Consider the following 13,509-nt stretch of genomic DNA (forward strand, 5'->3'; position numbering starts at 1 on the left):
CATGAAATGGCCTGGATAAAGGTTGTTTTGTGACTGTTGGAGTCAATGCTGACTGCAAAGTTAATGCTTACTACCGTTTTCAATTCGCCATTAACGAGGAAACCTGAAGTTCTCTGAGCCTCGCCATTTAACAGAACTTAGTAGGTACCATAATGTCATGTTTGTCAAATGTAATATTTTTTACCAGCTTGTATATCATTCTCACATTCGTAAAAATAATAATAAATAATAATAAATTGATGGAACAGTCTTGTAGAAGGGCCTCCTCTTCACAGTTCTCGCCCCATCAGATAAAGACTATCTCAGGTTTTAATTCGGTGATGTTGACTTAAAGACCATTCCCGTCGAGTTCCGCGTCCTTGTTACCAAATGTGCTGGATGGGGTCGTCGGCCTCAGCCGCGATGGACACGAGGATGGCCTTGGGGGTGTTCTCGAACAACGCCGCTCTGTTCTGAGTCTGTCCCTTCTTCACCCAGTGGCCGTATATCTTGAAGGCGCACGCATCGATGAGCTTGCGGATGGGCTTGACGGCGTAAGGGTCGCTCTTGAGCACCTCCTTGGTAACGGGTTTCGCGCGTCGGTAGTTGCAGTAGATTCTCATGGTGGCCAAGACGGTCATGCAGATGACCTGTCAGAGAGTTTGAGGGGTAGAATTCACTATTTGCTTCAGCTTTTGCAATTACGGAGGTGAGCCGAATTCATGTTTCGGATACAACTATCAGTTTGAACATTTTTTACCGCATTGACATTTTTACTTTGTTTTGCAAGAAACGAAATTGCTTGAATGAAAAAAATTCTTGAACAGGATTTAAACAAAACAGTCACCTTGAATCGCCTGTACGGACTGAACTTCCGCACTTCAGCCACAACGTATTCTGAAAAGAACGAATGGTTGAGGACATCTGTGGCTGTGAATCTCTGTTTCGGATCGACCACCAGCATACGAGAGATCTGGAGAAAAGGAAGAGATACGAGCGTGTGAGTTGCTCATGTCAGAGAGCCTAAATCATTTGAAACATTCGACAAGGTTTCGCTAAAAAATGATTATTGTTTCAATATTAACCAGGTTAAAAAGTCTAATCACCAAATCTTTGACCGTGTCCGAGCGGTCCTCCCATTCTGGGGAGGAGAAGTCGTAATTCCCGGCCAGAATCATTCGCAGCATCAACATCTGTTTCCTGTGCCAGAAGGGAGGAGAGCCTGCCAGCAGCGTGTACATGATCACCCCCGAACTCCATCTGCAGCAGGAGAAAATCAAGCTGTCAAATCATCTCAAGTGTTCGATGTACAGTGTGGCTATTTTTAATCGTACAGTTACTGCAGTACTGCAGAGCAGCTCTTCATGACTCAAAATATTATGAACAAGAGTGTGAATTATGAGAGAAATATTGCAGGAATAATTTGATCCAAGTCAAGTGTAAAACTGCGCACGTTTCAAAGGCATGTTGGAATTTTCCCTATGTAACACAATTGACTGACAGCGTTATAATCCTAATATTGTTATTTGTATGTGAATTCATATGTGAAATGATTGGTTCAGTTTTCTGTTCAATGTGACTTTTTGACTTTTCTTTTTTTTTCAGAATGTGGCAATATGATTTCAAAACAGGTTTGGTTTACTGTTTAGATCTATATCTAACGTTCTCGTAACATTTCATGCCCCACTCACATGTCCACTGCCGTGCTGTATCCCTTGTGGTCCGCATCCATGGAGCACTCGATGATCTCAGGCGCCAGGTAACCAGGGGTCCCACACACCTCTGTGAGGAAACGAAAGTCACAAACAGCGCTCCCACTTAAAGACAATCCTTTTCTTTTAAATTATGTAATTTACCTCAGTGTATTTACTCCAACCTCCCACTGAACATAAGAAAAAACAAAACAAGTGTTTGAACTGTTCCCCCATCGCCCCCCCCAAAAATATATATTTAAAATGAGCAGATGAGCTGTCCGCTTTGACTGGACAGTTCCCCCTGCTGGTGACCCGATGCTTTCTAACAAGTCCACCTGCAAGGTCAGCAGCTCATAAGTCTGCGTTTCTTCTTGGAAGTTAACCTTTGGGATTGCGGCTGGAAGATGGAGGCATGTTGTGCAACCGGAGCCAGACTGTCGGCTGACCCCCCTCCACCTCCAAACCCCAATCCCCCGTCCACCTCCCACCCAGAGCAGCTGCAGTAGCCGCGCTGGGTCGTAAACATAGTAACCCAAGCAGGGGAACTTAAATATCCTCGGAGAGATATGCCGGTTGGGAGTTTTTGCTCTGACATTGAGCTAAAAAGCTCCATTTGCTTGTGAATTAGTGCTTTAGAAGAAATTGCCTGATTTAAAAATCCCTGTAGATCTCGAGAAAACAACATTTTTAGCCCGTTTTCAGCAAAAATTATCAGTTTAGAAGCCGCTAAAACTGATGATAATGGACTTACCACACTTTTACTTTTCCTATTCCTGGGCTGTTCATTGACTGGCTAGTCATGTATTTTTGTTAAAGTTGCCAGAAAATATTGCTTAGCTTGCTTGCATAACACCAAACCTTTGCTGTTTTTTTCCCCTGCAGTGCTATTACAATTATAACTTTTACATTTTTGAAGTTAGAATTTTACTTCAGTTATATGTCTTTCTGGGTAATATGGTGGAATAGTTGCTAGCCTCGCAGTAAAAAGGTTGTGGGTTCGATTGAGGCCTTTCTGGGGGGAGTTTGCATGATCTGCCTGTGCCTACATGGGTTCTCTCCGGGTTCTCATGACAGATGGGATCAGCTTCAGCAGACGGAAGCAGGTATAGAAAATGGATGGATGTCTCTTTCTTGAAACAGAGTTCTGGGCATTTTGCGATCTGACCTTCTTTAACAAAATGAGGAAGCTTCGGTGGAAAAAAAGTCAACCTTTGGCAGTCCACGGACCTCTTGAACTTCCAAAGGTGACGCCCAGGAGTTGCAAAAGCAGGCACTGATCAACTAACTCAAATCCAATGCTTTGGGCCTCATGCGATGACCTCACATGACCTGACAGTCACCATCCGCCTCTATCACTGACCTTTCAGCATTTGCCCGGGCTGCGGTTGGACAGCGAAGCCAAAGTCGGTGAGTTTAATGTTCATGTGGTCATCTAGAAGGATGTTCTCCGGCTTCAGGTCCCGGTGGACGATGTTTTGGCCGTGGAGAAATTGAACCACCTCCAGCAGAGCGCGCATGATCTTCCTGACACAATGACACGGCACATTAGTCTCACTGCTCTGTAGCAAATGGTCACGTTGAGCAGTAAGACACTGGCTGACCTGGTTTCCTTCTCGCTGAGGGTGACTTTCTCTGTGAGGTAGTCGAAAAGTTCTCCCTTTCTCATCCTGCGAGGAAAGAGGGCCACGTCAGACAGGTGCAGGAAGGACGGAGGGAGGATTCAGAATGGTGAACTGTGAAGGCTGGAGTTTACAACTCTGGTAACAACACTTACAGGTCGAAAACTAGGAAGAAGAAGACGTGGGATTCATAGCAGTCTTTGAGCTGTACTGAGAGGAGACACAATACACGATCAATGTAAAAATAGATCTATTTGAGGACTCTCATCTGTTCTCATCTTGGTCCTCTCCTATAGGGTGACTCTGACATATATATTTTTTTAAACTAAAGAGGGAACGCGCTCACTGATGTTGTCCCGTCCACAGACTTTCTTCAGGATGTCGATCTCCTTGACGGTCGCCTCCCTGATCTCCTCGATCTCCTGAGCCGTCATCTTGTCCGAGGGCGTGATGTCGATGATCTTCACGGCGTAGTCCTGGGAGGTGCGCTTGTCGACGCAGCGTCTCACCACGCTGCTCACGCCCCTGGGCGGGAGAGAGGACACAGCGAAGCCGAGGACAATCTCTATCTCTCTTTTTTTTTTTTTTTTTTTTTTACAACACCTCTTGTTGTTCACAAAATAATATACCAACGCAGCTCTCCGCACCAAGTGTTTGCCTGTAAAGTCCGGTTTGGTCGCACTCCTAATTCTACACTCGGACAATAAACTGAAGTGATCGACGACTCTTCGAGATAAGAATTGCATAGGACAGAGAACTCACAACGATCTCTGTCCTATGTGTGAATGGACGTGTCCATTAGTGATCTGGAACTTGTGGTTTGGGGATAATGTTCCACCTGACCAGGGGCCAGGCTCGCAGATTGTCTGCTCGGAGTGATATTTGTGTTTTCAATCTTGACGCAATAAAACGGCGCCGTCTATCTCACGTGAAATCGCGTTTTTGACGTCATATCTACAAATTAAAACGTTCCTTCCGTCACTTGTGACTCCAACACACGACTTCCCGCAGAAGAGTAATGCAAGATTTGAGAACTCACCTTCCCAGAATCTCCTTGGCATCATACTTGTTATAGAACTCCTGGGCTCCCACCCAGTCAGGGATCTCCTCGTCCTTGGTCATGATGGACTGGATGACACCAGAGGCTGCTCACAGTGTCTTGCAGCTCAAGCGAGGTTACCTGTAGGGTTATGAACATTGACATTAAAAACCTTTGCAACGAACAAAAACGTGGCCCTCTTTGGTCAAATTTAGCAATTATATTATTGGACAGTAAATTAGTAAGCATTACATTAATTACACGACAACTTGACTCTTTGATGGCTGTACTTGCTAAACTGCAATAATTTCCTTTTTCATGTTTTATATCACTCATCCCGAGAGACAAATCAAGCTATTTGATTTTTTTATTTATTTTTTTTAAATCTCAGTTGTTTTTCTGTGCCACTTTTAAATCAATCATAAATTAGATTTAAAAGGTCCAAGTATGATTTTGATTTAATATTTTTTATGAAATACAACATAATCATTTTCTTTTAAATTTAAATATTAAAATGAAAAAGTTTCAAACCTTATACATCAAGGGGAGAGTATGTATTTACTATGCAAGAAGGATTTAGTTTAAGTACACAATGTTCTTTGCATCAGCATTTTTGCTGATGTGGACAAAGAGCGTTCCTTTTGGTGTATTAGCCAAAATGTTAGCTTTACAAGGTCATGGTATTTCAAATTCATTTTGTATGAAACTAAAACAATTTCTTGCACCCATGGACATACATTGTATCATTCTAATTTTACCCACAGTGAAGGGAAGACCTTTAAAGCTGCCATGTGTGATTTTGATCACCATTTTACTAGATAGCCTTTTGGTAAAATGCCCAGAACAGTAATATACAAAAAAGAAAAATCACTTACACAATTGTGGAATCCTCAGAGGTTTCAGGTACAAAGTGTATCCATAGCCGTCCGCTCGGCAACTCAGCAGAAGGCGAAGTTTCAATCACACTGGTGCTGCAGCAGCTTTGACGGGCCTTTGCCATTGCAAAGGGTGAGCCTTAATGTCAGCTGCCAAAAATAAACAGCAGCAGCAGCAGCAGCAGCTCTCTCTGAACGCGCTCACAGAAAAGGCACCCAGGGAGCTTCTTCTCTAACTGACAGGCATTCATAGCGTGACTCGAACTACAATTCGTTTCACACGTAGTATTCAGCTTGTGGGCTTGGACAGAGCAAACAGCAATGTGACATGACAGGTGCTAGAGCTCTGCGGGACAAATAATAGAAACATAGATAATGGAAAAGCAAATAATAGAACCGCTAAAGTAATATTGGTTGAAATGAAAAGTTGGTTTGAGTTGAAACACACATACACACATTGTGGTGATCATTCAAGTACTTTATTGTTTTTATAAGTTGATTTTATACAGACTGATGTCAAGAATTCAGATGGATTTAAATCTACTATTGCTGTTCAAATGTGGACACTGATTCCAGGAACTTTGCATTAAAAGCACTGGGGCTAATGACAAAGAACACCTGGTAACAACTCAACAAAAGCAAAACAAAATATATAGACATTATTTATAAGATTAGTACACACTCAGAACTGTCCTGACTAATGGGTCTAATTATGCAATCTGATAGTAATTATATATAATTGAGCTAATGAGAATAACAACTTCTTGATGTCAAATAAAGTTGCACATTTCAATGGGTTTTGTTGAGGGCCGTTCCTTGTTTGCATCTTCATCTCAGGATAAACCTGTAAAAAGACAATGAATGTATTAATCATTTACAATGACTGAATTTCTTTGGAGTTTTGGAAAAACAAACAAACTGCAATGCACGGGAATGCTGAAAACTTATGAAACATTTCCACCCTGTGGCCGTGTTTGGTACTGCAGGTCATTACATCACAGCCCAAGATAATTAAATAAAATAAGGGGGGGGGGGCACAAGCACATTCACTTGGTTTTTCCATCTACATAGCACAGACTGCATGACACAGTTTACTTTAGATTAACAACACAGCAGTATAACACACCAAACCAGTGATCTACAGTCATCTCATTTATGACCCGAAAAAGACGACAACTTACCATTAGAAAACTTGCACTGTTTGAGCACCTCGCTGAAACCCTCGCAGAGTTTCAAGTCGCTCTGGTTTTGGGCGCATTCGATAAACTGTTTGAGCTCATAAGAGCAGGCCTGCTGCTGCTGGGGGGCCTCCTGCTGGTACATGGGCTGAGACTGGTATGGTTGAGCCTGGTAAGTCTGGCCCTGGTATGGCTCCTAAAAAAGGCAGATTGTGGAATTTTTGGAATTAAGCGAAGGGCAACAACGGCAAGCTACATCATGTGTTAATACAAAGACATGAAGAAGCTAGACAGAATCATTCACCGTGTAAACAAATAATTAGAATTATGAGCACTTTGTTGTGGTGTTCATTGACAAAAGTTTTCTTGGAAACACCAAATTGCCTTAAAGCTATTTCGAGCGTACAAATGGCTAAGCCACGGTTTGTTTACCTGATAAGTCACGTCAGGCCGCGCAGGCTCAGAGTGCCCTCCACCGAAACCTCCAGTCATTGCATGGCCGATGGTGTGTCCCACTGCTGAGCCCACAGCCACCCCAGCGGCAGTGGTTGCCATCTGGGCGAACATACCCGGCTGCCTGGGTGCTGCAGCTGGAGCACCCACCGCGGACGGAGGAGCGTGCATTGGAGCCGGCGCATACGAGGGAGGAGGGGCAGCCCTGGCCATTGGTGGGGGTGATGGTGGTGCCCGGCTGTAATGAGAAAAGTTGTTATGAAAAGCAGAATGGAGACAGTGTTCAGCTGATCTCAAAACTGCCATCAGTATTACTGCTCTAAATAACATTCAAAATGCACAAACAGATGTTTTGGAATGATAAATATTTGATAGAGGGCGGTCACTAACTCAATTTTGCATATTTCCAAAAAAAACCAAACAAACAAACAAACAAACATGTATTGAGATAATCAAACAGTGAGCAAGTTATGAAATGGTGGCAAAATCTATCTGACAAGTTAGCCATATTAGTCTTTAGGTCTAGGACAGATCAGATCGGCCTGAATAAATTATCATAGAAACTATCATTTCTTTTTTGTCAGATTTCAGATCTTTCAATTCTGCTATAGGTCGTACCTGTCAATACTGTGTGAGTGAAGTAAAGAGTTTCTATGACTATTGAGAGTATTGTAATAGGCTGATTTGCGATAATGTTGAGCTAACCCTTGAAAACCCAGTGACGCAACAGACTCATGACACGAGCAATAAGAAACATTATCATTTGTTTTCTCTCTTGCTGTAAATGCTACGGATGCCTGATTTCCTTGCTTTATGTTATCTTAAAATAACACATGAAATCTCCTAGCTAACAAGTTAATTGCTCTGGCCGTCGTCCACATGACCCAACGTACAAACACAGATAGCCTGAGATTTTCCGCTCAGGTGCGTCCCACACTCGTTCCGAATATGCGTCAGATACTGATGGAGAGCAATTACAGTTAGGTATTTTGAGAAGACGTAGCAATAATTAGAAAAATATACAAGGTTTGGTGACACAAGAACGCGGAGTTCGTTCTTGTGTCACCAAACAACATAATGACGTTAATGCTAGCTAACATTAGCCTACTTATAAACCGTAATATTGTTAATAAAAAGGAGACATTTAAGTTTACCTGGCTGGGGGCGCCATCCTGGACGTTCGGCTTCTGCTTCCTCTTGGCATTTTTAAATAAATGTCGGATCTTCGGCTAATAAATACAAACTCGGCACACTGTTCGCAAATGTCGACCTTCAGCTAATCCGGAACTTTCTCTGTGTTGCATCATTTGTCTCTCGTGTTACTTCCGGTTACAGAGAAAAGTCGTCATGTAATGCTAAATGAATGTATTTTCTTTGTTACTTCCGATTATAAAAATATATATAATATATATAAAAATTTAAGTTATTTTGTTAAGTATTCATTTATTATTATTTGAAAAACATTTTATTGACATCAACGCCACAAAGTCTAGGCCACATTTAATCTTTAAAGTCAGGACAGGAAGACTGTGACAGGTCTTTTCCATCGTATTTACACACCTACTTCATGTAATTATAGAATTTAGACAAATAACTGTATATCTGTAGTTATTGAAAAAAAATAATGAAATTTGTACATTAGGATAATGCACAGTAAATGTGGATAAAATCTATTGCCATTTTCTTTCTTTCTTTTTAAAAAAAAAAAAAAATGTTATTGTCCATGTGGATCTGGTCTAGACAACCCAATTGCATTGCAAATTACACCACATTACACAAAAACATGCTGATAGATTTGTAGATTTATTTTTGAGTTAAAAAAAAATACATGAACAAAGTCAAAAAATATATTTTCTCTCAAAACAAATTTATGATTACATAACATAACATTGTTGTTGTTTTTTTTTTAATGGCCAGTCAAGTACGTTGTTGTACTAAAATAAGAATTATACATATAAAATGTCCTTTAGCCAAGATACAAGATTTTGAAATAATTAATTATGTAAATTAAAAATCCTTTTTTTTTTCTTCTTTTTTTTTTTTTTTACTGTAAAGGCAAAGGAAAAGTCATGCTACTCCCTTTTCCCCCTCTTCTTTTTGTCTGAAAATCTGTGTCGCTGATGGTGTCCACCACCTCGGCCTCCTCGGTTTCCAGGAGCTCTCCGACCTTCCCAAACTGGCATTGGTGCCTCAATTTCCCCTGGTCGTCCTCCTCTGTCCGGTACACTTCCCATTAATTTCTAAATGAACATTACAAAAACATTAGAGAACTCCTCATAGCTACGGGCAAGATGTATATTTCATTATTGTTGGGTACCTTATAGATGGAGGTGCTTGTTCCTGATTTGACTGGGACAATGCAGGACTTATCCTCTCTGGCTGCCATCACGAGAGACGAAGAGACTCGGGAGGAGCTGGCAAGGGAAGAAAGGGGAGGCACTGAGGCTAGTGCTTCCCTACACACCTATGAAAAAAAGAGGTGAAACAAATGATGTCTGTTGTCATAACATCCAATTAAGATAGAGAACACGTCTTCTTAATAATAATCAGTCAGGTGAGAATGTAAGGACCATTTTCAACCAAGCAATAACTATTTAGCTAAAATAAACTTGTGGGTAAGGAATTTGTTGACTGGTTAGAGACACGTTACTGTCAGAAAATATCGGTGAAGTGAATTTTGCCTGACATGGAACCTTTAAAATTAAAGTGTTACTCATTAACTAATTAAAAAATCAGTTAGACAAAGAAAAAGCCCAACAAACATCAACCTTCATAAAACAGGAAACCGATGCACCTACCTTTTGCTTATCTCCCCATGCAAAAGACTCAAGCGTGACCTGAAAGCGTTTGAGCATCATCTGCCGCCGACAGTGATAGTCCTCTGACAGAACCTCATTGATTTTACTGAGTAGCATCTGTGAAACAGGAGCACACTGATGTTATAGATGAAGTGGAATACGAAGTGGAATGCAGGACTGGCAACCTACCCACTGATCAGTGCTGAGGCCGGAATTGAGAAGTGGGTCAGTCATCTCTCCGCGTGGCAGACATGCAAGCCTCGTCTTCACCTGCATTCAAAAGCATGTTAAACCCCCTGTCAGACTTCTGTTTTGAAGTTGTGATACAATAAAATGTAAGTCAGACCCACTTCATTCAACAGGTGTGAAAATTGAGAAGAAGGGTCCAAATCCAGAGCATGGAGCAGTAAAATCCATTCTGCCTGCAGCTCCGCCTCTCTTTGGTCTTCATCTTCATGCCGCTCAGAAAGTTCATGGCTGTGATCTTCAACTCGCTGTTCTTTTTCAGACTGATCGTCAGGCCTCGTCTCATCTGGAAATGATTCTTTCTGCTGGATTATTCGAGCTGCTTGCAATTCGAACAGAAGGAAGTCTGAGGGATGGAACAAGACTTAATATGCACCATTGTTCCACTGGAAAAGAGTCTTTCATGTTCATAGGCAATGTTTTTACCTTCAACACAACTTTACAACAGAGCCCAGTGGACTCCTATCGTTCTCACCAGTGATTTTGTTGAGGATGGACGGACTCAGCAGCTCTGAGGCGAGCACGGTGAGGGCAGAGGACATACTTGAAAGTAAATTTCTGAGCTCTTCCACCATCAGGATGTTACCCGCCTTGTTCCAGTCTGAGAGAACAGAAACACAGGACTGTACTCATGATAATCAGTTGACACTGGAGTGTCAACAAGTGTAACATCATGCAAATATGTTATTTCATTTATATGAATAAAGAATGGCATCGAACCATACACTGTATCTATGTTATGCAAGAGAAAGATATAGACTTATTAGTCAGTATCAGATTCCTGTGTTGTGTGTGTTGTTCCTTATAAATGCATAATATAAATAATAATACTAAGTAGACTTAAATTGACAACAGAAATTATTGCCATTTAACTCAGTTTGTGTACCATAAATTGTGGTTTTAGGCTGTTTTATGGTAATTCTAGCAACAGCGCGCAAAGACAACAGAGACAGTCATTAACCTCGTAATTCTGGACAGACCGTCTTCAGCTCGTTGGCAAGCCAGGTGAGCAGAGGACACGGGAGTTCATCGCAGGTACACCGTGTGACGCAGGAACTGCCCGGGTACCTGAACAGGAAGTAACGCGACAGGTGAAAACCCCAACATTTTAGGCATGATGTTCCCGTATTTAAGGGTCGAAAATGCGCCAAGTCGTAAGCAACAGACCATAAACCTGTCGGTACTGCCAAAATAGGACTTACCCAAAACTTTTAATGGCCACGGCTGTCCCCACGCTTCTCTCCATTCTCACTACGACTGTAAACACCGACCTGTCAAGCTAGCTCTGGTCAACTGCTAATAGTGTTTTGTTGCATGCTCTCTTTAAGGACACCGCCGCCTGCTGGCCAGATTGAGTAAAAGCAATCTATCCGTTAGTAGGAGGGTGACAGGTATTGTACGGAAAAGGCGAAGAGAACTGGTTGCTCAGTACTGGATATGCTAGTACTTTTAGTTTTTATTATGTCATAAGGTGTAAAGCGGCAAGCTACCTGGCGTGTCAAGAATAGTACATAAGTTCGCCAGCCTGACCAAAAGTGATTGAAAGGGATGCACATTTTCCTGGAATTACGTTTGTCATTTTAAGAAACTTCAGAGTTCTTCCATTTTTGTCCACTGGGAGCCACTGTAGTCCCTTTTAACACAGTTGTGTTAAGCGTTCAGGTACGCCCAGGATCAGTACAGGAACAGTTTACAGTCTACTCTTACAATCTTCTCTACTCTACAATTTCCAAATACCCCGTTTTGGAAGACGTGCGCATTTAGTTCATTTTATTTTAAGTGTTTATTGGCGTTCACATGTATTTACACATATATTTTGGTTTAAATTGTTTTTTTTCTTTGTTACATACGTACTAAAAACCAAAGTTATTAAAGAAATTAATGAATAAACCCAACACTCAAAAACATTTAGGCAAACAAGTTAGGTCATGTTTCTTCTGCACAGATTATAAATGCATTTGGACAGTTCTACTAAGACTGCATAGTTTGGCACCGTTTCACAAGCGTAAATTCAAGTATTTGCTCACAATACTTGCCCATCTTCTTTTGAAAATGTCCATCTTCCAATGAAGGTGGGCTGTTGCCTTCTCCATAGGATATACCTGTATCAGACCCTCCTGCCACTGAGATATAGGGGGGAGAACAATATTGTGATCATCTTTCTAGCAATTAATAATCGGATATTTAATAAACAGCTTCATTTTCTCCCCCCAATATTCCCTTAGGAAGTGCTCCTATGATAAAAAATAAAATAAAATTGTGGAGTCAGCAGTAAGTAAATGTTAAGTGTAGATAACAATTCTTTCCGAATCCCCTCCCAATAATTTTTCTACAGGCAGTCCCAAAAAGTGTGTGTGTGGTGTGTGGTACAAGTTTGTCTGAGCTCTGTCACATCTGGAAGTTACAGAGGGGGAATGTGTGCATTTTGACAAAACAAAAGCGACAGTTATTTGGCAATGACAATTTTTTAATAAATCTTGTATACAAAAATAAAGCGTCCCAAAAAACCCAACTATTTGCCTGAATTAGTGTGTCATGTTCACAAAGATCAACATGAGACACACACAACGTCCTTGGTTTTTAGTGCAGTAGCTCATGCCCCGGTTCGTACAGAATGCAGAAGCAATAATGTCCTTTGACAGTCGACTCTGGAGAAGAGAGTTTGTCTGCTTAGCAAGCTTTGTCTAAATGGTTGTTGTGACTGGCATTCTTCTCCCCTGGGTGCACACGTGTGCCTCAGAGGCTTCGCAACAGACGGCATGTTCGTCACAGCGCCTCTGTCAGCAGCCTGTAAACTGAGCGGGAACAATGAAAACCGGGAGTCGGAGCGGCAGCGTACATCAAGCCTTTTACGTTTGCTTGCTTCCTCCAGCCATATGTACAGAAGCTGTAAAGCCCCCCTCCCTTCCCCAAGCCTATGCGTCAGGATGCTTTGTCCGCTATTCCCATGACACCATCTCTGCATCATGAAACCTGGAAGGGGGGCTGAACTTTGACCCATGGCAAGCGGCCACAGAAAAGTGAGCAGACTTTTCCCTCTGTTTGCCACTCAGGATCATGCTCAGTGGAGTGTTTAGCACTTGTTTGGTGGCGCTGATGATTCCCTGCAAAGGAGGCACACTTGTGCTCAACATTATTAGCTGTGCTGTACACATTTGAAGTGACCAAAGATTCAGATTTGTCACTGAAAGAAGATAACAAATAGAAAAATATCGACTTTGACCTTGTCTGAGACTGTGTGTATATTTTCTTTATGAATTTACAATCAGTTGATATTTTATTGAACACTATCAAGATGACAGGATATTTTATTGAACACTATCAAGATACTATGTTTGATAAGACTTACTAAAAGCTGACATATTAAATTGCAGACGACGTAACTTCAATGTGTTTCAAAAGCGTCGTACAAATGCTGTGACAACCGATACATTTATCTCATTAATAGTTAAAGTAAGGCAATTTCTCAATTATACACTGGCATGGCAAAGAGCTAGAGCTGTGTAATTGCCTGTTGAGAAAAGCATCACATTTAAAGAGAACAATGGAAAATGTCTCACAAAGTCTTAGGAGAACGATTTGTTCCAGCAGCATCACAACATGCATGCTTGTGAGGTGCTACTTCTTA

The 13,509-nt window shown here is 41.5% G+C and overlaps 3 protein-coding genes across 3 annotated transcripts; all 3 read right to left on the reverse strand.

The window, feature by feature from the left end:
* Positions 1-9: 9 nt before the first annotated feature.
* On the reverse strand, positions 10-5,378 carry phkg1a (phosphorylase kinase, gamma 1a (muscle)). The gene is made up of 10 exons (XM_076036017.1): positions 5,207-5,378; positions 4,332-4,472; positions 3,639-3,817; positions 3,448-3,502; positions 3,275-3,340; positions 3,034-3,197; positions 1,671-1,761; positions 1,086-1,239; positions 827-952; positions 10-629 (listed from the first exon to the last, which is right to left on the reverse strand). Exons 2-10 carry the CDS (start codon positions 4,412-4,414, stop codon positions 363-365), a joined length of 1,185 nt encoding a protein of 394 aa, XP_075892132.1. The 5' UTR covers positions 4,415-4,472; positions 5,207-5,378; the 3' UTR covers positions 10-362.
* Positions 5,379-5,663: 285 nt separating this feature from the next.
* On the reverse strand, positions 5,664-8,152 carry chchd2 (coiled-coil-helix-coiled-coil-helix domain containing 2). The gene is made up of 4 exons (XM_076036019.1): positions 7,992-8,152; positions 6,817-7,075; positions 6,388-6,580; positions 5,664-6,050 (listed from the first exon to the last, which is right to left on the reverse strand). Exons 1-4 carry the CDS (start codon positions 8,039-8,041, stop codon positions 6,040-6,042), a joined length of 513 nt encoding a protein of 170 aa, XP_075892134.1. The 5' UTR covers positions 8,042-8,152; the 3' UTR covers positions 5,664-6,039.
* A 394-nt stretch (positions 8,153-8,546) lies between these two features.
* Positions 8,547-11,210, reverse strand: LOC142895177 (protein FAM98B). The gene is made up of 8 exons (XM_076036020.1): positions 11,084-11,210; positions 10,843-10,949; positions 10,357-10,482; positions 9,986-10,227; positions 9,825-9,905; positions 9,636-9,752; positions 9,155-9,301; positions 8,547-9,077 (listed from the first exon to the last, which is right to left on the reverse strand). Exons 1-8 carry the CDS (start codon positions 11,125-11,127, stop codon positions 8,910-8,912), a joined length of 1,032 nt encoding a protein of 343 aa, XP_075892135.1. The 5' UTR covers positions 11,128-11,210; the 3' UTR covers positions 8,547-8,909.
* Positions 11,211-13,509: the final 2,299 nt, after the last annotated feature.

The sequence above is a fragment of the Nelusetta ayraudi genome, unplaced genomic scaffold (genome assembly GCF_046127955.1).
Source record: "Nelusetta ayraudi isolate G7.1 ecotype Tasmania unplaced genomic scaffold, CSIRO-AGI_Nayr_v1 ptg000048l, whole genome shotgun sequence".
Taxonomy (NCBI): domain Eukaryota; kingdom Metazoa; phylum Chordata; class Actinopteri; order Tetraodontiformes; family Monacanthidae; genus Nelusetta; species Nelusetta ayraudi.